Source organism: Nerophis ophidion, linkage group LG15 (assembly GCF_033978795.1).
Source record: "Nerophis ophidion isolate RoL-2023_Sa linkage group LG15, RoL_Noph_v1.0, whole genome shotgun sequence".
Taxonomy (NCBI): domain Eukaryota; kingdom Metazoa; phylum Chordata; class Actinopteri; order Syngnathiformes; family Syngnathidae; genus Nerophis; species Nerophis ophidion.
In genome coordinates, this window is record NC_084625.1 from 19,556,215 (window position 1) to 19,583,011 (window position 26,797).

Here is a 26,797-nt window from a genome sequence, read left to right on the forward strand (position 1 = left end):
GCCATTTTTTTTTTTCCCTTCGCCTTTTAAAGAGCTTCCATTCCACGGTAAATTAAAAAGCCATTCTAAAGATTACATGGCAGCAAACAATGTCGGGCAGATTAGCATTTAGACGGACACTTTGGGAGGGGGGCACTGTCACGACCACAGAAAGGTCTCGTAATGAGCTCTGTCATGGTGATTGGGTAGATTATGATTATGAATATGATTCCCGTCTCTATTCTTGCAAGAGTTCTTTAAATCGGGACAAAAAGCTCAAGAGAACACAATGGAGAGTTGTAGAGTAATAGAATCTTCGAATGAACGTTTTTTTTTTCTTGACAAGGGTAACCGTTGGATCGGAATGGACCAAAGAGCACGGAAGCATGTCAGTGTGCAGCCAGAACACTGCCAGTAAGATTTAGTATGGGAAAAAAAAAAAATAATAATACATTGTTAAAAAAAAGTTGTAATGGCACCAAAACTATTTTTGGCCACAAATAAATACAAATGTTGAAAAAATACAATATTTTTGGTGGATTTTTTCCATGCCAATATTCATATTTGTGTACACTTTTAGTGCTTTTTTTTTGTTTCAAAGGACTACTCAGGGACCTTCGTACTGTGAGGCACATGCACTGATCCATTTTTTTTATTCCTGACATAAGGAAACAGAACACTGCCAGTAAAATTTGGTATCCCAAAAAATTATTGACATTGTAGAAAAAGTTGTATTGGCGCCAAAACAAGTTTTGGCAACAAATACATGCAAACATTGGAAAATACAATATTGCTGGTGGATTTTTTCGATGCCAATTTTCATACTTTTCTACACTTTTATTGATGTTGTGTGTTTCAAAGGTTTTAATGATTGCTTCTCCTTTTCACGATTTTCGTTCTTTTTTTGGTTACTCATGTCACACCAAGCTTTACATGTTAAATGGTAAATGGGTTATACTTGTATAGCGCTTTTCTACCTTCAAGGTACTCAAAGCGCTTTGACACTATTTCCACATTCACCCATTCACACACACATTGACACACTGATGGTGGGAGCTGCCATGCAAGGCGCTAACCACGACCCATCAGGAGCATGAGTGAAGTGTCTTGCTCAAGGACACAACGGACATGACTAGGTTGGTAGAAGCTGGGGATCGAACCAGGAACCCTCAGGTTGCTGCCACAGCCACTCTGCCACACCGTCCTCAAATTATGTTGAATGTTTGAAATGAGTGAATACAGCTACACGTACATTTTAGTGTTGCTCTTTTGTCTCCACGCGGAAATGTAAGAAAGTATTGTCCAATACGGCGTTTCGCCAAATATCACGGATATATCAAGACATGGATGATTGAAAAATACATAATACAATTTCTGTACCCCTTATAATACAACCTTAAAGTATGTCCAGGGCAGGGGTCGGCAACCCAAAATGTTGAAAGAGCCATATTGGAGCAAAAATACAAAAACAAATCCGTATGGAACCGCAAAAAAATAAAAGCCATATTACATACAGATAGTGTGTCATGAGATATAAATTGAATTATGAGGACTTAAAAGAAACTAAATGACCTCAAATATACCTAAAAATGTTGCTATCCGCTGCACGGATCGTTTGTTGTTTAGAGGTTTGAGTTTGTTTGTGCACTTTTCTGTTGCGTTTACGACACATTTTGGATGCGCGAGTTGTCACCCCCAGATGCTACAGGACTTGGAGCAGGCAAGATAGAAGGTAGGAACTTGTTTTAATATAAAAAAATAACAACATAACACTTGACAAAAGGGTAAAGCAAAGGCGGGCCGACGCACGGAAAGCTAAATGCTAATGTTTAGTAAGAGTCGAGTTCAGAGTCCAATACACGACGTGCAGAGCGCATGTGAAGCTAAGATGGGACTTAGCAGAGTAAATACAAAGAAGAATTACCAACGCAACTGTTGCATAGAGCAAACAAAAGATCCAGACAGAACTCAGGTAGCAGGCGGGCTTAAGTACAAAAACAATAATCGAAAACAGGTGTGCGACAGAAAGGCAGTGCAGGTAGAGCAGATGAAGTCGCCATGGTGATAGAAACAAATCAGGAAGTGCACAAACAAACTCAAACACCTAAACAACAAAAGATTGCAACAAAAAAATGAGGCATAATGATGCAATATGTACATACAGCTAGCCTAAATAGCATGTTAGCATCAACTAGCTTGCAGTCATGCAGTGACCAAATATGTCTGATTAGCACTCCACACAAGTCAACAACATCAAAAAAACTCACCTTTGTGTATTCATGCACAATGTTGAAAGTTTGGTGGACAAAAAGAAGTGGCATAAGACACGTCCTAGAAAGTCGGAGAAAGTTGTACATGTAAACAAACTAGGGCGAGTTCAAGGACCACTAAAATTAGTAGGACAAAAAGGCGCTCGCCAAATACTCGAATCAGTGAAGCATGTTTAATATAAACGGTGTGCTTTTTAACAATTGGGGAGGTTTGTGTCATGTTTGTCCTACTACAGAAACCATTTTAAAACATAAAGTATGTTTTTTCCCCCTCATCTTTTTCCATTTTTCATTTTTTTTTGAAAAAGCTCCACCCGTTACCAATCAGCCCGCTCCTATTTGTACCTGCTTTGTCTTGTGTCAGAGGCTGGATCATGGTATTGCCATTTGGACTTGTCGTTGCCATATGTTGCTCTTGTCGTGTCGATGTGATTCTTTTCATTATTACCTGTCGTGCTACATTTTGTCCTGGTCGTTGTAGCGGTAAGCTGTTCTTGTTAGCCATTAGTTATTTCCAGTTTTTCTGTTTGCTATCCACTAGCTTCCATGCTAAAGTTCCTTTTTGTTTTCTAGCTTCCAGTGCTAGCTCCCTTAGTTTGTTATTCCGCCCACGTGCATGCTTTTTGTTTGTTCTTGTTTAGTTTTAATTAAATCATGTTTTCATATTCTATGCCTGCCTCCGTCTCTGCATCTTGGGGTTCGTCAACAACAAATACCTTTGACAAGGGTAACACGGATATATTATATATACATTTTACCCTTGATGTAGACGACATTGGTCCTCCTTTCTTCTTCTATGGCGTTTTTACAGTCCAGTAAAACTGTTTCCAGGTAAAGTTGTTATAAGCCCCGCCCACAGGTACCCTCATGCTAAAACACCGCCATTATTTTGATACCGTAAAAAAGACAAGCGTTCATAAAAACCTTTGAAACTCACAACATCAATAAAAGTGTATAAAAATATGAATATTGGCATGGAAACCATCCACCAGCAATATTGTATTGTTTCCAATGTTTGCATGTATTTGTTGCCAACATTTGTTTTGGTGCCAACACAACTTTTTCTACAATGTCAATTATTTTTTGGGATACCAAATTTTACTGGCAGCATTCTGTCTCCTTATGTCAGGAATAAAAAAAAAAAGATTAGTGCATGTGCCTCCCAATACGAACGTCCCTGATTAGTCCTGGGTTCACTCACAATACGGAGGTCCTGAGTAGTCCTGGGTTCTATCCCAGGCTCGGGATCTTTCTGTGTGGAGTTTGCATGTTCTGCGTGGGTTCTCCAGGGTATACCTTGCCTTCCGCCCGATTGTAGCTGAAATAGGATCCAGCGCATCCCGCCACCCCTAAGGAAATAAGTGGTAGAAAATGGATGGATGGATAGATGATTTGTATGTACTGTATAAACTCTGCTTCTTCTTACTTTTTTGGGAGATGCGTGAACGTGATGTGCTTGAAGCTGCGTGACCTAAGCGTGTTAGAACCCATGACCAAAATATGGACTTCCTGTCCTTTCCCAGAGGTAAACCAGTACACCGTCCTGGAGTCGCTCCCCGTGCGGTCTGTGGTGGCGCGGATCAAGGCGGTGGATGCCGACGTGGGCCCCAACGCTGAGATGGACTACAGGATCATGGACGGCGACGGACCGGGCCTGTTCAACGTAACCACGGACGAGAACACGCAGGAAGGAGTCGTCCTCCTGCTAAAGGTACGGAAACAAAACCAGGTAAAGTCAGGGTTGGGGCCTAATGGTGCAAAGAAATACTAGAGTACTGTGTACTTCCCACGTTGGCCTCATTGTGTCAGAAGTATTTTAAAGTACACTAAATTACACTGATAATAAAACAGAACAGCCAAACCATTGATTTTAACGACACAAGCTTTCATTGGTTGGGAATTATTAGAGCATGTTTAAAAGCTTGCTATGAAAAATCGCTTATGGCTTATCTCACTGGTAGCGTCCATAATTCCCATTGTCTCTGAACTGTATCTACCTCATTAGGGAAACAGGACTTTAACGGCCCAGGAACATTTCAAGAGATACCGTCGCTTCCAGGCAAATCAATCAAAGTTTATTTATATAGCCCTTAATCATGAGTTTCAGAGGGCTGCACAATCCAAAACTCAATCCAATGGGATACAATGAGAAACTGATTGATTGATTGATTGATTGATTGAAAATTGTTATTAGTAGATTGCACAGTTCAGTACATATTCCCTACAATTGGTCACTAAATGGCAACACCCGAATATGTTTTTCAACTTGTTTAAGTCGGGGTCTACGTTAATCAATTCATGGTAAACCTTGAAGGGGACCGCAGATGTGGGGACCCCCATACCCTGGGCGACCGGTGCAATGGCTGTCGAGTAGATCTAATTAATAGTATGAGAGTCCAGTCCATAGTGGGGGTACCCCACTATGGACTTTGGTGATTTAACCCCCGATTCCAACCCTTGATGCTGAGTGCCAAGCAGGGAGGTGATGGGTCCCATTTTTATAGTCTTTGGTATGACACGGCAGGGGGTTTGAACTCACAACCTACCGATCTCAGGGCGGACACTCCAACCACCTGGCCACTGAGTAGGGTGCATGTCTTGCCAGAATAGCGGCTCCAATTGGAGAGCAAATGTTCTTACATAAAAGAAATGCAACCATTCTCCATCATCACACACACACACACACACACACACACACACAAATGCCAAACACACACATGCACATGCACACATATGAACAAATGAATGCATGGCTGAATACAGAGGAGACAGGTGTGTAAACGCTATCACAAGGGACATCCGAAACCAGGAGGTCATCGGACCATGGCCACCAGGACGCTGACACAAAGCGCCCCCGCAGCACGGCCGATAACCCCTGATGAAGATGACTCCCTCTGAGGACCGCTGTTAAGTAAAAAATAATACAACATTTAAAATAGAAGGAACCATGAGTAGGAATAAAAGGTAACATATGAAGATACAAAAATATATGTATACAGTCGTGGTCAAAAGTTTACATACACTTGTAAAGAACATAATGTCATGGCTGTCTTGAGTTTCCAATAATTTCTACAACTCTTATTTTTTTGTAATAGAGTGATTGGAGCACATACTTGTTGGTCACAAAATATATTCATGAAATTTGGTTCTTTTATGAATTTATCAAAAATGTGACCAAATCTTCTGGGTCAAAAGTATACATACAGCAATGTTAATATTTGGTTACATGTCCCTTGGCAAGTTTTACTGCAATAAGGCGCTTTTGGTAGCCATCCACAAGCTTCTGCTTGAATTTTTGATGTGTTTGTTTTCTGGCATGGACTTGTTTCTTCAGCATTGTCCAGAAGCTTTTGGGCAGGCCATTGTCAAACCTTAATTCTAGACTGATTTAGCCAATCTTTTACCACTTTTGACATGCGTCTGGGGTCATTGTCCTGTTGGAACACCCAACTGCGCCCAAGACCCAACCTCCGGGCTGATGATTTTAGGTTGTCCTGAAGAATTTGGAGGTAATCCTCCCTTTTCATTGTCCCATTTACTCTCTGTAAAGCACCAGTTCCATTGGCCGCAAAACAGGCCCAGAGCATAATACTACCACCACCATGCTTGACGGTAGGTGTGTTGTTCTTGGGATTAACGGCCTCACCTTTTCTCCTCCAAACATATTGCTGGGTATTGTGGCTCAATTTTTGTTTCTTCTGACATCACATGGGCAAAGATAAGACCTTTTGGAGGAAAGTTCTGTGATCAGATGAAACAAAAATTTTAGCTGTTTGGATAATTAGGGTTGTAGAAATTATTGGAAAATCAACACAGCCATGAGATTATGTTCTTTACAAGTGTATGTAAACTTTTGACCATACAAGAAATATATAATAAATAAAAAGAACCAAATAAAATATTGCATAACTAATAAGATCAAAAGTAAAGTGCTGATGACTTCAATACAATTATATTAGGTAAAAGCCAATTTAAAAATGTTGGTCTTAAGCCTGCTATTAAAAAGATGAAGGCTCTCTGCAGCCCTAAGGTCCTCCAGCAAGCTGTTCCATAGATGGGGGGCCACAATGGTAGAAAGATGCCATCCTGTGACTCTGTGTCTTGACTTTTGGTGAGTAACGGAACCGTGAAGGTTCGTAGACGGCCCAATACCATAAAAACATTTCTAAACTATACAAAGAACTTTAAAATTGATCCTGAAACACTCGGGGGAGCCAATGCAGAGATTTTAAAACTGGTGTAGGTACTAATCCCCACCAATGTGGTGAAAAATAAACTATGTTTCTTCCAAGTACCAATTCACTGGAGGTTCAGCGTATGAACAGTAATAAATTGATTAGTTCTTGTTCATGTTTTTACAAAATTACTTGTTTGATTGTCTACAACCTCATGGAGTGTGTCTTTTGATACAAGAAGGCTTTAAGGGCAAAACCCAAAAGATTTAAATGGGAGCCAATAGTGTTTTTTGCTGTGCAATAAACTCTTTATTTTAGTTTTTTTTAAAAGATGTATGTAGCAATCAATACCACAAATGTTATACATCATCGGATTCATAACAATCTTAGAAAATTCTACACTTAATATGATAAGCTTCCTAAAAATGTTATTGTTTTTAGTTAATTGCTGTAAAACACTTTCAGTTCTATAATCATCGTATCAGATCAGGACTTCCTTTTCAACTGATACTGTTGCTGCATTTACCGTCTTACTTACAATCAGGTGTCCTAATCACTTGGCCTGGCCACAGGTGTATAAAATCAAGCACTTAGGCATGGGGACGGTTTCTACAAACATTTGTGAAAGAATGGGCCGCTCTCAGTGATTTCCAGCATGGTTCTGTCATGGGATGCCACCTGTGCAACAAATACAGTCGAGAAATTTCCTGAATATTCCAAAGTCAACTGTTGGCTTTATTATAAGACAATGGAGGAGTTTGGAAACAACAGCAACTCAGCAACAAAGTGGTAGGCCACGCAAACTGACAGAGAAGGGTCAGCAGATACTGAAGCGCATAGTGCAAAGAGGTCGCCGACTTTCTGTAGTCAGTTGCAACAGAGCTTCAATCTTAATGTGACCTTCTAATTAGCCCATGTACAGTACGCAGATAGCTTTATTGAATGGGTTTTCATGGCCGAGCAACTGAATTTAAGACATACATCACCAAGTCCAATGCAGTGGTGTAAAGCATGTCACCACTAGACTCTAGAGCAGTGTAAAGGAGTAGGAATTATGGGGTGGGGTTGTATTTCAGGAGTTGGGCTTGGCCCCTTAGTTCCAGTGAAAGGAAATTTGAATGCTCCAGGATACCAAAACATTTTGGACAGCTCTATGCTCCCAACCTTGTGGGAACAGTTTGGAGCGGGCCCATTCCTCTTCCAAGATGACTGTGCACTAATGCAAAAAATCAAGGTCCATAAAAGACATGGATGACAGAGTCCGGTGCGAATGAACTTGACTGGCCTGCACAGAGTCCTGACCTGAACCCAATAGAACACCTTTGGGATGAATTAGAACGGACACTGAGAGCCAGGCCTTCTCGACCAACATCAGTGTGTGACCTCACCAATGCGTTTTTGGAAGAATGGTGGAACATTCCTATAAACACACACCTTCTGGGACAGCCTTCCCAGAAGAGTTGAAGCTGTAATAGCTGCAAAAGGTAGACCGACATCATAATGAACCCTATGGGTTAGGATGGCACTTCAAGTTCATATGTGAGTCCAAGCAAGTGGCCAAATACTTTTGGCATTATAGTGTATTTGAATAAGACTGGATTGTCGGTGGTGACACTGTGCCTGTCAGTCACACTTCCGAAGCAATAAAGCCATTCCGTATTGCGTTTTTATTTCATACTCGTCTTTTCTTTGTGGGATCCATTAGCACGTGACAATAGCATTAGCCTACTATCAGGTCGGGGCTGTCTTTGGGCTAATTTCATCTTTTGTCTGATTTGTTGTTGCAAACGCAGACAATTCCGAGACGGGGCGAGCGTCACAGGCGATGAAAGTGTCAAATCAATGTCCTCCCGCGCTGTATTAAACACGGCAACGGGCGGTTCAATAAGGCCCAGCGAGATGACAAAATCTTTCAACAGCCCTCATTTCGCAGTGATTGTCAGCGCCATTGTGTGCTTGTCTTCATGTCGATAGTATTGCTCTCGCTGCGAACTAGAAGGAGAATCATTCAAGTCTTAGCGCTAACTTTGTGCAACGCCTCTTTAACGCTAATCCTCCTTTGTCACATGTACACATGTTTGGTCCTCACAGCCTCTCGACTTCGAAACAAAGAGCACTTTCTCTCTGCGGGTTGAGGCCACCAACCGTAACATCGACTCCAACTTCCTGAGCTTGGGCCCGTTTAGCGACACCACGGCGCTCAAAGTGACCGTGGAGGACGTGGACGAGCCGCCGGTCTTTTCCACGCCGCTCTCCAAGATGTCCGTCTCCGAAGACGCACGGGTGGGCACGTCCATTGGCCAGGTGACGGCGCACGACCCGGACACTTCCAACAACGGCATCAGGTAGGAGACGCCAACATCTGTCTGGAGATTAACTTAAATGTGAACCAAAACTAAAGAAATATAATTATGAAGCGACAGGAGGGCATATACAATTGACAATGCAATTATCAATAACAATAATAATATTAAAGTCAAAACAAAGCAGCAAGTTTTCATTTTCTTCATCTAATTGCACTATTTTCATGTTTCTATTATTCCGTTTTCTACACCAGAGGAGCTGCTTTTAATTTAATTGTACAAGCAGTGACAATAAAAGGCATTATATTCCATTAAAACTATGAGTAGATATAGATTTTTTTTCAAGATAACATTTAAGTATTGGAAAAAAATAAAAAATAAAAAAAAAATAAAAAAAAAATAATAAATATATATATATATATATATATATATATATATATATATATGTATATATATATACATATATATATATATATATATATATATATATATATATATATATATATATATATATATATGTATATATATATATATATATATATATATATATATATATATATATATATATATATATATATATATATATATATATATAAGTATGTATGTCAAAATGTGTTTGTGACGAACCCCAAGATGCAGAGACGGAGGCAGGCATTGAACAGGAAAACATGATTTAATAAAAATTACTAAAACAAGAACAAACCAAAGGGGTACAACAAAAACCGTGCACGAGGCGGATAACAAACAAAGAGAACTAGCATGGGAACTAGAAAATAAACGGAGCTTAGCATGGAAGCTAGCAAAAACAAAAAGGCCTAGCGTGGAAGCTAGCGGGTAGCGAGCAGGAAAACAGAAGTCGTACTTGTAAAATGAAAGAACAAACCGGAAGCAGGGAACAAAAAACAGTCAGCTACAAACATCAAACAAATATAGCTTACCGCTACGCTGCAAAGACACGACAAGGTACGACACGACAGGAGCGATAATGCATCACAAGAGCGACAAGAAGTGCCATCGACAAATCAATAATCCAGCACTGATTGGAAGACAAAGCAGGTAGAAATAGCAGCGGGCTGATTGACACCAGGTGTGGCCAGCTGCCAATCAGCCGCAGCTGAGGGGAAACAACGCACTCAAGGAGACCAACAGGAAGCTGAACCAGCTGACTGGAACTAAGGACAGGAAATACTAAACACACAGAGGAAACACTAAAACACAAACAAACTGTCAGTGGCAAGCCTGACAATGTTTATATATATATATATATATATTTGTATACATAAAATAATAATGATCAGCAATAAATATAAAAATAATTAATTGATGTCCAAAAAACTGAATTGTATGATTTCTGCTTTAAGTAATCCTAAAAATAACAACAACAAAAAACACAACACATTTTAGACAGAACAAATATATTTTTACATGCAGAAGACAACGTGATCAAAAGTTTACATACTCTTATAAAGAACATAATGTCATGGGTTGTCTGGAGTTTCCAAAGGTAAGACCTTCGGAAAGTTCTGTGGTCAGATGGAACAAAAATTGAGCTGTTCAGTTACAATACCCAGCAATTTGTTTGGAGGAGAAAAGGTGAGGCCTTTAATCCCAGGAACACCAAACCTACCGTCAGGCATGGTGGTGGTAGTATTATGCTCTGGACCTGTTTTGCTCCCAATGGAACTGGTACTTTACAGAGAGTGAATGGGACAATGAAAAAGGAAGGTTACCACCAAATTCTTCAGGACAACTTAAAATCATCAGCCCGGAGGTCTTGGGCACAATTGGGTGTTCCAACAAGACAATGACCCCAAACACACATCAAAAGTGGTAAAGGAACTGCTAAATCAGGCTAGAATTAAGGTTTTAGAAATACCCTCCCAAAGTCCTGACATTGCTGAAGAAACAAGTCCATGTGAGAAAACCAACAAATTTAGCTGAACTGCACCAATTTTGTCAAGAGGAGTGGTCGAAATTCAACCAAAGTCTTGTGGATGGCTACCAAAAGCACCTTATTGTGGTGAAACTTTCCAAGGGACATGTAAGCAAATATTAAAATTGCTGTATGTATACTTTTGACCTCACAGATTTGGTCACATGTTCAGTAGACCCATAACAAATTCATAAAAGAACCAAACTTCATCAGTGTTTTTTTTTTACCAACAAGTATGTGCTCCAATCAATCTATCACAAAAAAACAAGAATTGTAGAAATTATTGGAAACTCAAGACAGCCATGACATTATGTCCTTCACAAGTGTATGTAAACTCTTGACCGGGACTGTACATATTGTGTTGTATTTTAACTTTTGTAGCTGCATGTAGAAATGGTGCCACTGAAGTGGCAGCTCTGTGTACTTAATGTCTTTGGATGTTTCCCTCTTGTTTGTATTTGTGTGTTTTTTTTTACCTTATTTTTCGTAAGCTTTGTGTATCTGCACTGCAACCACATCATTTCCGCATTGTTTGATGATTGTTTTTTCCCTATCCAACAAGCAGGAGGAGGAGGGCAGATAATTCAATGGTGTTTCTCACTTTCTTTAAAGGCCTACTGAAATGAGATGTTCTTATTCAAACGGGGATAGCAGGTCTATTCTATGTGTCATACTTGATCATTTCGCGATTTTGCCATATTTTTGCTGAAAGGATTTAGTAGAGAACATCGACGATAAAGTTCGCCAGATTTGGTCGCCAATACAAAAGCCTTGCCTTTACCGGAAGTAGCAGAAGATGTGCGCGGGACGTCACGAGTTGTGGAGCTCCTCACATCCTCACATTGTTTACAATCATGGCCACCAGCAGTGAGAGCGATTCGGACCGAGAAAGCGAGGATTTCCCCATTAATTTGAGCGAGGATGAAAGATTCCTGAATGAGGAAAGTTAGAGTGAAGGACTAGGAAAAAAAGGCGAGGGCAGTGGGAACAAATCAGATGTTATTAGACACATTTACTCGGATAATTCTGGAAAATCCCTTATCTGCTTATTGTGTTACTAGTGTTTTAGTGAAATTATAAAGTCATACCTGAAAGTCGGAGGGGTGTGGCCACGGGTGTCTCTGAGGGAAGCCACGTTTCTCGGCGAAGCGAAGGCAGCCGTTGGGGCCAGGCTAAGCTTTTTTTCCCCCTCCTCCGCGGTGGAAGCATCCCACGTTCGAGGGAGGCCGGTCGGAGGAGGCAAGAGAGTCCACAGCTGCCTCTTAATCAGGTGTTGTGTTGCTACAGCCGGCCGCAATCCACCGCAATCCACCAACAGCTTTCTTCTTTGTGGTCTCCATTATTAATTGAACAAATTGCAAAAGATTCAGCAACACTGATGTCCAGAATATTGTGTAGTTATGCGATTAAAGGAGACAACTTTTAGCTGTGCTCGGTGCTGGAAGAAAATGTCCGCTACAATCCGTGACGTCACGCGCACGCGTTATCATTCAGCAACGTTTTCAACAGGATACTTCGCGGAAAATTAAAAATTGCAATTTAGTAAACTAAACCGGCCGTATTGGCATGTGTTGCTATGATAAGATTTCATCATTGATATATAAACTATCAGACTGCGTGGTCGGTAGTTGTGGGTTTCAGTAGACCTATAACAAAGTGCTGGCACTCACAACTTTTTTAGACCCCCTAGTCAAAGTTAATTTTAAAAGAAGTAAAGAGACTGAGATGCTTTGTTTAAGTATTCGATTCCACATAATGATACAGTACATTTGTCAGGCGCAGTGTTTGGCTATGCAATAACCGAGGCGGCATGCGAAAACTGGGGCACAGTGTCGGCGAAAATTTCCAAACAAATCCAAATAACACAAAAAGTGGGATATACTGTGAAAAAAATAAGGTACGAGAAAAAAATACACAGCTTCACGTTTTGGATAAAGTCAACATTTTGTGACAACTAACAACAGCTTAAGTATTGATATGAAAGATGGCACACTAAAATTATTTTTTAATTATTAGTGCAAAATACTTTCTATTCCAAAAAAAAAAAAATGGCACTCAGAGCCTTCTGTCTCATGAATAAAACCACAAATTACTGCTTTGAATTATTTGCAATGCTCGTTAAAAAAAGGCAATTAAAGTTCAAAATGTCTTTCATGTATTTTAGATTTTACTGAGGAGTGAATTCGGTCAGAAAATAGTTTCGCTCTGCCGGTAGTGCATTTCTCAACTTTTTGTAGTGTACTTTATGAAATATAATGGCAAAAGGTTTTTTTTATTTTATTTTTTCAATGTTGCACACTGGGCTTCACGGTGGGAGAGGGGTTAGTGCGTCTGCCTCACAATACGAAGGTCCTGCAGTCCTGGGTTCAAATCCAGGCTCGGGATCTTTCTGTGTGGAGTTTGCATGTTCTCCCCATGAATGCGTGGGTTCCCTCCGGGTACTCCGGCTTCCTCCCACTTCCAAAGACATGCACCTGGGGATAGGTTGATTGGCAACACTAAATTGGCCCTAGTGTGTGAATGTGAGTGTGAATGTTGTCTGTCTATCTGTGTTGGCCCTGCGATGAGGTGGCGACTTGTCCAGGGTGTACCCCGCCTTCCGCCCGATTGTAGCTGAGATAGGCGCCAGCGCCCCCCGCGACCCCGAATGGGAATAAGCGGCAGAAAATGGATGGATGGATGGATGTTGCACACTATAAGAAGTGTACCGTATGGTATGTCCATAACATTCATAGAGTATTTAATCTGCAAAAGTTGTAGTGTACTTTTTGAAATATAATGGCAGCCGTTTTTTTTTTTTTTTCAATGTTGTGCACTCTAAGAAGTGTACCGTATGGCAGTGGTTCTCAAATGGGGGTACGCGTACCACTGGGGGTACTTGAAGGTATGCCAAGGGGTATGTGAGATTTTTTTTAAATATTCTAAAAATAGCTACAAATCAAAAATCCTTTATAAATACATTTATTGAATAATACCTCAACAAAATATTAATGTAAGTTTATAAACTGTGAAAAAAAAAAAATACAACAATGCAATATTCAGTGTTGACAGCTAGATTTTTTGTGGACATGTTCCATAAATATTGATATTAAAGGCCTACTGAAATTAGATTTTCTTATCCAAACGAGAATAACAGGTCCATTCTATGAGTCATACTTGATCATTTCACGATATTGCCATATTTTTGCTGAAAGGATTCAGTAGAAAACATCGACGATAAAGTTCGCAACTTTTGGTCGCTAATAAAAAAGCCCTTTCTTTACCGGAAGTATGTGTGCGTGACGTCACGAGTTGCAGGGCTCCACACATGTTCACATTGTTTATAATGGACGCCACCCGAATTGCCCAGTAAGAGCAATTCGGACCGAGAAAGCGACATTTTCCCGATTAATTTGAGCGAGGATGAAAGATTTGTGAATTAGGATATTGATAATGAAGAACTAGGAAAAAAGGAAAAAAAAAAAGAAAAGCGACAGCTCCGGGCGGCGGCAGTGTGAGTGCTTCAGATGTAATTAGACACATTTACGAGGATAATTCTGGAAGATCCCTTATCTACTTATTCTTTTAATAGTGTTTTAGTGAGATTTTAAAGATTGTAAAGGCATACCTCGAGGTCGGATGGCTGCGGTGAACACGCAGTGTCTCAGAGAGAAGCCGAGGAGCCAAACTCACAGCGGCCTTTTTTGACAGCTGCTGCAGAACGACGAATAATGCACTGATGTCTCCGGTAAGATATATATCACAATTTCCCCATCCAAAAACATGCTGGTTGACATGGAGAAAACATGTTCGCTTGACCGCTCTGTGTTAAAGCTTCATAACAAACAAAGAAACACCGACTGTGTCTCTGTGCTGAAGACAGCTGCAATCCACTGCTTTCCACCAACAGCATTGTTCTTTATCGTCTCCATTATTAAATGAACAGACTGCAAAAGATTCACCAACACAGATGTCCAGAATACTGTACTGAATGTTAGAAAGGTTTAAGTAGTGAAATTACCTAAACAGAATAGTATAAAAAACAATCCCCTATTTATGGACTTATGCTGTCTCTAAGTTGAATTGGTCTTTTTTTTTTTTTTTTTTTTTTGGCAACACCCAGTGGCCACGATAATTAAGTGAAGGTCATGATAAGAGTAAGTTCAACGATGGGGACACATTTGTTACTCTATACTTTCTAATATACATCTTCCTTGGAGACTTTGAATTGGTGAGTAATATGCAACTTGTTTGTAATGACAAATGTGTTTTAGACTGCAAAATTGTACAACCAAAGCAAAGTCATGACGTGGGGCGGTATAGCCCGGTTGGTAGAGCGGCCGTGCCAGCAACTTGAGGGTTACAGGTTCGATCCCCGCTTCTGCCATCCTAGTCACTGCCGTTGTGTCCTTGGGCAAGAAACTTTACCCACCTGCTCCCAGTGGCTCCCACACTGGTTTAAATGTAAAAATTAGATATTGGGTTTCACTATGTAAAGCGCTTTGAGTCCCTTTGAGAAAAGCGCTATATAAATATAATTCACTTCACTTCACTGTGTAATTATGCAATTAAAGCAGACGACTTTTAGCGGCTAGTGGTGCAGCGCTACTATTTCCTGACAGTCCGTGACGTCACGCGCACGCGTCATCATTCCACGACGTTTTTAACAAGGAAACTCGCGGGAAATTTAAAATTGCAATTTAATAAACTAAAAAGGCCGTATTGGCATGTGTTGCAATGTTAATATTTCATCATTGATGTATAAACTATCAGGTGGGTATAGTAGTGGGTTTCAGTAGGCCTTTAAAGATGTATCTTTTTTGTGAAGAAATGTTTAGAATTAAGTTCATGAATCCAAATGGATCTCTATTACAATCCCCCAAAGAGGGCACTTTAAGTTGATGATCACTTCTATGTGTAGAATTTTTATTTATTTATAATTGAATCATGTGTTTATTTTTCAACAGGTTTTTAGTTATTTTTATATCTTTTTTTTCCAAATAGTTCAAGAAAGACCACTACAAAAGAGCAATATGTTGCACTGTTATACAATTTAATAAATCAGAAACTGATGACATAGTGCTGTATTTTACTTCTTTATCTCTTTTTTTTCAACCAAAAATGCTTTGCTCTGATTAGGGGGTACTTGAATGAAAAAAAATGTTCACAGGGGGTGCATCACTGAAAAAAAAGGTTGAGAACCACTGGTGTATGTTATGTCCATTCCATTCATAGAGTCTTTGAACTGCTAAAAGAATGCCATAAAACGCGATGATTACACACACTAAAAAGGGTGCTTGAAAATAGGCTGCCGCTGGTCTTAAGCAAACAGAGGCGACGGTCTTAATGCCCTGAAAAGGTCCTGTGTGGCTGTCACACGCAGTGCCAGATGGCGTGTGTGTGTGTGTGTGTGTGTGTGTGTGTGTGTGGTGTGTGTGTGTGTGTGTGTGTGTGTGTGTGTGTGTGTGTGTGTGTGTGTGTGTGTGTGTGTGTGTTGTGGCTACAGAGGGGGCAGCGCAGCATCTGCAAAAAAGTAAAATGCCATCTTGAGCAAGAGAAGGGCATTCCTCCAGAGGGGTCAATCTTGAAACATTGGCACATTTGGCCTTTACGGTTCAAAAACAGGACCTCACGTTGTCCCCGTGTCGCACGCGGAGATGCCGCCTGGCGCCGCTTTTTTTCAGTAATCGAGTGAACATTGTCGCCTTTTCTCTGTTCCGTATTGTGAGGACGCCTAATCAGAAAATCAAATTACTGCACCATTGAACGTGCGAATGCTACTGTTCGGCGACTGCAATGTGATTTCCCCCCACATCAGTTGGAATTAGAATTATTGTGGAACTAATGGAGCCACCAGAGTCAAATTACTTTGCAATAATACCCTTTGGATGCAGACTAATTGAAGTTGTAATTTTTCTCATACAAAACACGGCGTGTGCCGGCCTGGGTTATTAGCGACCTGCATTGATTTTTCTCTGTGTCCTGCATGCATTTGAAAACGTTTAAAGTTGTTGTGCTGAAGCGAAACTGATTCCCATTCAAAGTCGAATCAATTCCACTCAAATGGAGGGCGTGTTTGCGTGCAGGTACTCCATCGACCGCAACACGGACATGGAACGCTTATTCAACGTGGACGCCCTCAGCGGCATCATCAGCACGGCCAAGCTTCTGGACCGGGAGGCCAACTTGGTGCACAACCTCACCATCCTAGCCATCGAGAGCCGTGAGTTGAAACCCAACAACCAAAGCAAACACGATGAGACTTGTTTCACTTCTGTGGCCACTTTGGCGTGCGTCAAAGGCTCTACCACGTTTATTCGACGGCGACAGGTGTGGACGCCTGCACAGCATGCTGTTTTGCTCGTCTCTTTGGAGTCCCACTCGCAGAACTAACTAGTCATCACGCTAAATAGAGTCTGGAGACACTTTTCCATCCCATTGGAATTCATGGATGTGTATGAATGTTTGCAGGGAGTGCAAACAAACCCCGTTTCCATATGAGTTGGGAAATTGTGTTGGATGTAAATATAAACGGAATGCATTGATTTGTTTCAACCCATGTTCAATTGAATATGCTACATAAACAACATATTTTGATGTTCAAACTGATAAACTTTTTTTTTTTTGCAAATAATCATTAACTTTAGAATTTGATGCCAACAAACACGTGACAAGGAAATTGGAAAAGGTGGCAATAAATTCTGATATAGTTGAGGAATGCTCATCAGACACTTATATGGAACATCCCACAGGTGTGCAGGCTAATTGGGAACAGTTGGGTGCCATGATTGGGTATAAAAGCAGCTTCCATGAAATTCAAAGTAATTCACAAACAAGGATGGGGTGAGGGTCAACACTTTGTAAGCAAATTGTCGAACAGTTTTAGAACAACATTTCTCAACGAGCTATTGCAAGGAATTTAGGGATTTTACCATCCACGGTCCGTAAAATCATCAAAAGGTTCAGAAAATCTGGAGAAATCACTGCACGTAAGCGATGATATTACATACCTTTGATTCCTCAGGCGGTACTGCATCAAAATTCGACATCAGTGTGTAAAGGATATCACCACATGAGCTCAGGAACACTTAATAAAACCACTGTCAGTAACTACAGTTGGTCGCTACATCTGTAAGTGCAAGTTAAAACTCTACTTTGCAAAGCCAAACCCATTTACCAACAACACCCTGAAACGCCGCCGGTTTCACGGGGCCCGAGCTCATCTAAAATGGACTAATGCAAGGTGGAAAAATTTTCTGTGGTCTAATGAGTCCACATTTCAAATTATATTTGGAAACAAAGGACGTGGTGTCGTCCATAACTAAGAGAAAAATAACCATTCGGATTGTTATAGACGCAAAGTTCAAAAGCCAGCATCTGTGACGGTAAGGGGGTGTATTAGTGCCCAAGGCATGGGTAACTTACACATCTGTGAAGGCACCATTAATGCTGAAAGGTACATACAGGTTTTGGAGCAACATATGTTGTTATCCAAGCAACATTATCATGGACGCCCCTGCTTATTTCAGCAAGACAATGCCAAGCCACGTGTTACAACAGCGCGGCTTCGTGGTAAAAGAGAACGGCTACTTTCCTGGCCCGCCTGCAGTCCAGACCTGTCTCCCATCGAAAATGTGTGGCGCATTATGAAGCGTAAAATACGACAGCGGAGATCCCGGACTGTTGAACAACTGAAGCTCTACATAAAACAAGAATCGGAAAGAATTCCACTTTCAAAGCTTCAACAATTAGTTTCCTCAGTTCCCAAACGTTTATTGAGTGTTGTTAAAAGAAAAGGTGATGTAACACAGTGGTGAACATGCCCTTTCCCAACTACTTTGGCACGTGTTGCAGCCGTGAAATTCTAAGTTAATTATTATTTGCAAAAAAAAATAAAGTTTATGAGTTTGGACATTAAATATCTTGTCTTTGTAGTGCATTCAATTGAATATAGGTTGAAAAGGATTTCCAAATCATTGTATTCCGTTTATATTTACATCTAACACAATTTCCCAACTCATATAGAAACGGGGTTTGTATATATGTATTGTATATTTACTTGTTTCCTATTTAGTGTGACGCTAATATCACATCATAATGTTGATTACATTTGAAGAAATGGTTTAAAAAAAACAAAAATAGCCATTTTGTTTTTCAGCAGTCAAAGATTAATTTTCCAAGAAAAAAAAGTTCTGTATTTTAAAGAATAGAAAATAGTCTACACCTCAGCGTTGTGTTCAAAAGTATAAAGAAAATCCGTATTATCTTTGTCAGTATGGCCTTAGCTTTTTCTTCATCATGTTTTAGTGTGGGATGCATTTGATTACATTTTTGTAAAAAAATGCTGCAAGCCAATGAAAAACAAGCTGTCATATTTAGTGCACTCCCAGCTGGTGCAAATAAACATTAGGTTACAAAGGAGCAGGCCCCTCCCTGTACACACGAAGGTTTGCTGTCATGGCTTTGGCTTTGGTCCATCATCCATCCGTCCATACATATTCTGCCCCTTGTCCCTTTCGCGGTCTCTGGAGCCTATCTCAGCTGCATCATGTCAAGGCTTTATCTGTATTTTATTTTTTTTAAACCTAACAAAATGAGATCGACCATTTTGAAGTAAAGGATAAAGATAAAGATGCGTGTGAAACATGGATGCATATGGAGGGTCATCACTTCCACCACTTAGCCATGGCGCACATGCTGACTCAGGGTTAGTGTGCTCCCATTAAAGGCCTACTGAAATGAGATTTTCTTATTTAAACGGGGATAGCAAGTCCATTCTATGTGTCATACTTGATCATTTCGCGATATTGCCATATTTTTGCTGAAAGTATTTAGTAGAGAACATCGACAATACAATTTGCAACTTTTGGTCGCTAATAAAAAAGGCTTGCCTGTACTGGAAGTAGCAGACGATGTGCGCGTGACGTCACAGGTTGTAGGGCTCCTCACATCCTCACATTGTTTATGCCTAGTGGTTATAGTGTCCGCCCTGAGATCGGTAGGTTGTGAGTTAAAATCCCGGCCGAGTCATACCAAAGACTATAAAAAATGGGATATATTACCTCCCTGCTTGGCACGCAGCATCAAGGGTTGGAACTGGGGGTTAAATCACCAAAAATAATTCCCGAGCGCGGCACCACTGCTGCCCACTGCTCCCCTCACCTTCCAGGGGGTGATCAAGGGTGATGGGTCAAATGCAGAGAATAATTTCGCCAAACCTAGTGAGTGTGTGTGTGACAATCATTGGTACTTTAACTTAATAATCATAGGCATCAGCAGCGAGAGCGATTCGGACCGAGAAAGCGACGATTCCCCCATTAATTTGAGCGAGGATGAAAGATTCGTGGATGAGGAAAGTTAGAGTGAAGCACTAAAAGAAAAAAAAAGGTGACGGCAGTGGGAGCGATTCAGATGTTATTAGACATATTTACTACTTTGGGGCGGCATGGCGCAGTGGGTAGAGCGGCCTTGCCAGAAACCTGAGGGTTGCAGGTTCGCTTCCCACCTATTGACATCCAAATCGCTGCCGTTGTGTCCTTGGGCAGGACACTTCACCCTTTGCCCCCGGTGCCGCTCACATCGGTGAATGAATGATCAATGAATGATTGGTGGTGGTCGGAGGGGCCGTAGGCGCAAACTGGCAGCCACGCTTCCGTCAGTCTACCCAAGGGCAGCTGTGGTTACTGATGTAGCTTACCACCACCAGGTGTGAATGAATGATGGGTTCCCACTTCTCTGTGAGCACTTGGAGTATCTAATAATAGAAAAGCACGATATAAATCTAATCCATTATTATTATTATTACTAGGATAATTCTGGAAAATCCCTTATCTGCTTATTGTGTTAATAGTGTTTCAGTGAGATCATAAAGTCATACTTGAAAGTCGGAGGGCTGTGGTGAACGCCAGTGTCTCTGAGAGGAGCCAAGATCACAGCTGCCTTTTTGACAGCTACTGCAGGAGGACGCTAACTCCGCACAAGTCTCCGGTAAGAGCCGACTTAATATCACACTTTTCTCATACAAAAACCTGCCGGTTGACATGTGGGAGAGAATCATGTTCGCTAAAGCTTCACAACAAACAAAGAAACACCGGTTGCTAAGGCAGCTGCAATCCACCGCTTTCTACCAACAGCATTCTTCTTTATAGTCTCCATTATTAATTGAACAAATTGCAAAAGATTCAGCAACACGGATGTCCAAGATACTGTGTAATTATGCGATGAAAAGAGAGGACTTTTAGCCGTGTTCGGTGCTGGGAGAACATGTCCGCTACCACCCGAGACGTCACGCAAACGCGTCATCAGACGCAATGTTTTCAACAAAAAACTCCGCTGGGAATTTAAAATTGTAATTTAGTAAACTAAAAAGGCCATATTGGCATGTGTTTTAATGTTAATATTTCATCATTGATATATAAACTATCAGACTGCGTGGTTTCAGTAGGCCTTTAAGCGCCTGTTTTGCTTTTTTACATTTAATTTCAGAGCGACATCACCCTGGCCCCAAGGACACGAGTTTATTTATTTATTTTTTTTTGCCTACTTTTCAAACACAATTGTCACCAAAAGACGAGTCAGCTGTCAGCGTCTCTTTTTTTTTCTCCCCCCGCACTCTTTGATTTAAAGTTTTTTTTATTTTCCCTGCTCATTTCCCGGGTGCGTGTGCATGCCTGATATAGCAGCAGCACATCAATAATAGCCATGACATGTCTCTCAGCGCTCCCTAACGTGCGACTCGGTGCCACTTGGACACCACAAATGTTTGTCCGGCTCGGCGGCTGGCGCCCGCTCGGTGTTTCCTCCACGCCGCAGCACACACCAGTCACGTCCAACGTGACTAAAGAGGCTGCTGTTGCAGTCGTTCACGTTTTCTAACCCCCCCCCTCGGGCACCGCACGTCCTTTCTGTCGCCGTCACAACATAGTGAATGTCATCAGCGTGTCATCTCCGGCCAGCGACGGCGGCGCCAAGCTGAATCATCGTCTCGTGAGTCGGCCAGAGCCGTTTAGGGGGCAGAAGCAGCGACGGGCCTGAAAGCGGTCGTAGAAAGCTCGCTCTGATAGGACCTCTCTCTGTCTCCCTTTGCAGAGGATCCAAACCAAATCGGGAAAGGCGTGGCTGTCGTGACCGTGTTGGACGTGAATGACAACGCCCCCGTCTTCGCCATCGACTACGAGACCCTGCTCTGTGAAAACTCAGCGCCCGGAACGGTAAGACCCTCGTCTCCATCATCGCGTCCATTTAATACCGTGACTGTTTATTAGCAATGATACTCAAAGGCAAAACAATTAACGGCCCTGGGAGGGGGACATCCCATTAATTGATTGGATATACACCATATTGCCAAAAGTATGTGTCCTAATCACTTGGCCAGCGGATGCTGAAGCGCATAGTAAAATGAGGTCGCCGACTTTCTGCACAGTCAGTTGCTACAGAGCTGCAAACTTCACGTGACTTTCCAATTAGCCCACGTACAGTATGCAGAGAGCTTCATGGAATGGGTTTCCATGGCCGCGCAGCTGGATCTAAGTCATACATCACCAAGTCCAATGCAAAGCTTGGGATGCAGTGGTGTAAAGCAGTGGCCCCAACCACCGGGCCGTGGCTTGATAGGTACAGCGCCGCAGAAGAATGTTTTATTAATTTTTTTTTTTATTTTTATTTTATTTTTTATTAAATCAACATAAAAAAACTGAAGATACACTTACAATTAGTGCACCAACACAAAAAACCTCCCATTTTCATGACAAAAAAAAAACAACAAGAAACCCACCCACCCTCCCCAACCCCCAACCCCCCGCCCGCCGGGCCGCGGGACAAATTATAGAGCGTTGACCGGTCCGCAGCTACAAAAAAATTGGGGATGCAGTGGTGTAAAGCATTGGTCCCCAACTTTTTTGTAGCTGCGGACCGGTCAACGCTTGATAATTTGTCCCGCGGAGATATATATATTTATTTTATTTTTTTTTCATGGAAAATAGTTTTTTGGGGTTGGTGCATTGATTGTAAGTGTATCTTGTGGGTTTTTTTGTTGATTTAATAAAAAAATAAAATATAAAAAATTACAACAAATATTAAAAAATGTATAAAAAAAAATATAAATGTATAAAAAATTATTCTGCGGCCCGGGGGTTGGGGACCACTAGTATAAAGCACCACGCCACTGGACTGTGGAGCAGTGGAGACGCCTTATCTGGAGTGATGAATCACGCTTTTCCATCTGGCAAACTGATGGACGAGTCTGGGTTTGGAGTTTGCCAGCAGAAGCTACATTTCGGACTGCATTGTGCCGAGTGTGAAATTAGTAAGGAGGAATTATGGTGTGGGGTTGTTTTTCAGGAGTTTGGCTTGGCCCCTTAGTTCCAGTGAAAGGAACTTAAGTGCTCCAGGATACCAAAACATTTTGGAAAATTCCATGCTCCCAACCTTGTGGGAACAGTTTGGAGCGGGCCCATTCCTCCTCCAATATGACTGTGCACCAGTGCACAAAGCAAGGTCTATAAAGACATGGATGACAGAGTCCGGTGTGAATGAACTTGACTGGCCTGCACAGAGTCCTGACCTGAAATTGATAGAACATCTTTGGGATGAATTAGAACAGAGACTGAGAGCCAGGGCTTCTCTACCAACATCAGTGTGTGACCTCACCAATGGAAGAATGGTGGAAAATTCCTATAAACACACAGCCTTTCAAGAAGAGTTGAAGCTGTAATAGCTGCAAAAGGTGGACCCACATCATATTGAACCTTATGGGTTAGGAATGGGATGGCACTTCCAGTTCATATGTGAGTCAAGGCAGGTGGCCAAATACTTTTAGCAATATAGTGTATGTCATGATTTTGTCCATTTTCACCTGCAGTAAGTAAAACACTGTGGCCATTTCCTGTTTTCTAGCGTTTGTTCTCATTGCCGACTGTTGAATAACTCCACAGGTGACGATTTAAGGGGGCGTGCACAGCTGAGCACAAACAATTGATCAGAATGACGCGTTGTATTGCAAGCAGCTATTCCTTTCTTCTGGTGAATATGTTATTGAGCTCTTGTTGCACACTTCTTTGTCACGCACACTGAGAGGTGGGCGGCCTGGTAGCAAACAATTCTATCTGTATAAAGGCGACATTATACTCTACATTTATTTTCCATCGCACTGCGTGATATTTTTGGTTTTACTGCTATAGTTAAATAGGGCTTCACGGTGGCAGAGGGGTTAGTGCGTCTGCCTCACAATACGAAGTTCCTGCAGTCCTGGGTTCAAATCCAGGCTCGGGATCTTTCTGTGTGGAGTTTGCATGTTCTCCCCATGAAAGCGTGGGTTCCCTCCGGGTACTCCGGCTTCCTCCCACTTCCAAAGACATGCACCTGGGGATAGGTTGATTGGCAACACTAAATTGGCCCTAGTGTGTGAATGTGAATGTGAATGTTGTCTGTCTATCTGTGTTGGCCCTGCGATGAGGTGGCGACTTGTCCAGGGTGTACCCCGCCTTCCGCCCGATTGTAGCTGAGATAGGCGCCAAAGCCCCCATGCGACCCCGAAAGGGAATAAGCGGTAGAAAATGGATGGATGGATGGATGCTATAGTTAAAATAAGGCTGAAATTCAATTGTCTTAGTCAGACGTCAGCCTCAGGATGACAAGTATTTATTAGAGTAAACATTGCGTCTTTATTAGCCGCCATTATCGACAAACAGGATGATTACCATCCTTCCACTTGTCCGCGGATGATCATCGGCGGCTGATTTTTGAATTTAGAACGACACAAGCGGCTTTTCTATCAGCCATCAATCTCCGGTTCGATAAGTCGTTTGTGTATTTCTCCCCACCAGCGCTCCGCCAGATGATTTATGGCCAAAAAGGACTGTGACCGCGTTGAAGCAAAGTCATTGGCTGACAATCAAAGCGGGCCTCGGGGGCCATGGCGACCGCCTTAACCCGTGACGGTGTCATCAGCAGGCGAAGGCGCAGCCAAGCTGTAATTACGCCGCTCATGCAGACTGATTGCGTACTGACCAGGAGAGCGGGTTTTAGCTTTTAGATTTGTACATAACCTTTGACTAATCTGCACTTTGTCACTGTTTGCTGGAAACATGAATGACATTTGTCGTCAAAATGTTTTTCGGAAGACACGCTAGCGTACGTGACTTACACAAATGGTATGTGTTTGCAAGGGTGCGTTGTCTTGATTAAATCTTTGGCTAATTGACCGTTACACATGTGCATGTAAGGGATTTAAAGCGGAACAATATCACAATTTCAGAAGGGTTAAAACCAATAAAAATCAGTTTCCATTGGCTTATTTTTTTTCCGAAGTTTTTTTCAAAATTTACCCGTCCCTGAATATCCCGAAAAAAGGCTTTAAAGTGCCTGATTTTCGCTCCTGCAAAGCCACCATCCATTTTCCTGTGATGTCATCCAGTGATGCCAATACAAACAACATGGCTGATACCACAGCAAGATATAGCGACATTAGCTCGGATTCAGACTCGGATTTTAGCGGCTTAAACGATTCAACAGATTACGCATGTATTGAAACGGATGGTTGGAGTATGGAGGCAGATAGCGAAAACGAAATTGAAGAAGAAACTGAAGCTATTGAGCGAATAGCTATTGACGCTATTTGGCCATGTCTGCCTTAGCATCGCCGGTAAAATGTGCGGACCAACCGATCAGGACTTTCGCATTGACACTGGAGCAACTTAAATCTGTCGATTGGTAAGTGTTTGTTTGGCATAAAATGTGGGTGGTAGGAAAAACTGGATGCAAATATAGCTACAAATGTATATATAGCTAGCCTAAATAGCATGTTAGCATCGATTAGCTGGCAGTCATGCCGCGACCAAATATATCTGATTAGCACATAAGTCAATAAGATCAACAACACTCACCTTTGTGATTTATTTGACTTTATCATTGGAAATACATCTGGAGGTTATCCATACAGCTCCGTGCCTCTGCCTTAGCATCGCCAAATTCGGCACAACACCTGTGAATAGCATGTTAGCATCGATTAGCATGCCGTGCTAATCGATGCACATTCTACGTAAATCAACTTGAATCCGTCCCAGATCGTGTTGTTACACCCTCCGACAACACACCGACGAGGCATGATGTCTCCAAGGTACGGAAAACAGTCGAAAAAATGGAAAATAACAGAGCTGATTTGACTCGTTGTGTATAATGTGTTTGACAAAATGGCCGATTAACTAACCAGTGTGACGTCACCGCTAGGAGAGCAAATAATAGAAAGGCGATTAATTCGCCAAAATTCACAAATCTAGAGTTCGGAAATCGGTTAAAAAAATATATGGGCTTTTTTCTGCAACATCAAGGTATGTATTGACACTTACATAGGTCTGGTGATAATGTTCCCCTTTAAAGTCACATGGCCGCATGTCCACTTTATGTCTTCTATTCTTTGGGTGTTGTCAAGTCAGACTATCTATTGAAAACATGAGCTATGTTGCACGTACATTTCTTGAATCCGATCTAAACCTTGTTTGATCGGACACGAAATAAATGGAACCAATCATGATGTGTGCATTCATCAGAATAAATAATCTGGGCTGTCTAATTTTTGGGGGGAAATAGATGAAGAAACAGCTTTTGCCTATTGTATGTTGTAAACCAGGGGTGCCCACACTTTTTTCTGCAGGCGAGCTACTTTTCAAATGACCAAGTCGAGGGAATCTACCTCATATATACAGTCATGGTCAAAAGTTTACATACACTTGTAAAGAACATCATGTCATGGCTGTCTTGAGTTTCCAATCATTTCTACAACTCTTATTGTTTTGTGATAGAGTGAATGGAGCACATATTTGTTGGTCACAAAAAAAAATCATGAAGTTTGGTTCTTTTATGAATTTATTATGGGTCTACTGAAATTGTGACCAAATATGCTGGGTCAAAAGTATACATACAGCAATGTCAATATTTGGTTACATGTCCCTTTTTAGCAATGCTGAAGAAACAAGTCCATGTCGGAAAACCAACACATTTACCTGAACTGCACCAATTTTGTCAAGAGGAGTGGTCAAGAATTCAACCAGAAGCTTGTGGGTGGCTACAAAAAGTGCCTTATTGCAGTAAAACTTGCCAAGAGACATGTAAGCAAATATTAACATTGCTGTATGTATACTTTTGACCCAGAAGATTTGGTCA

At 41.5% G+C, this 26,797-nt stretch overlaps 1 protein-coding gene across 2 annotated transcripts in view; it reads left to right on the plus strand.

Moving 5' to 3' along the window:
* The window catches only part of LOC133569380 (cadherin-7-like), a 352,732-nt gene that overhangs the window by 251,187 nt on the left and 74,748 nt on the right, over positions 1–26,797 (plus strand). For both annotated transcript variants that reach the window (XM_061921665.1, XM_061921666.1), the window contains 4 exons: positions 3,773–3,960; positions 8,516–8,769; positions 16,726–16,862; positions 21,728–21,849. In XM_061921665.1, coding sequence (XP_061777649.1) covers positions 3,773–3,960; positions 8,516–8,769; positions 16,726–16,862; positions 21,728–21,849 — 701 coding nt within the window. The remainder of the gene's footprint in view (positions 1–3,772; positions 3,961–8,515; positions 8,770–16,725; positions 16,863–21,727; positions 21,850–26,797) is intronic.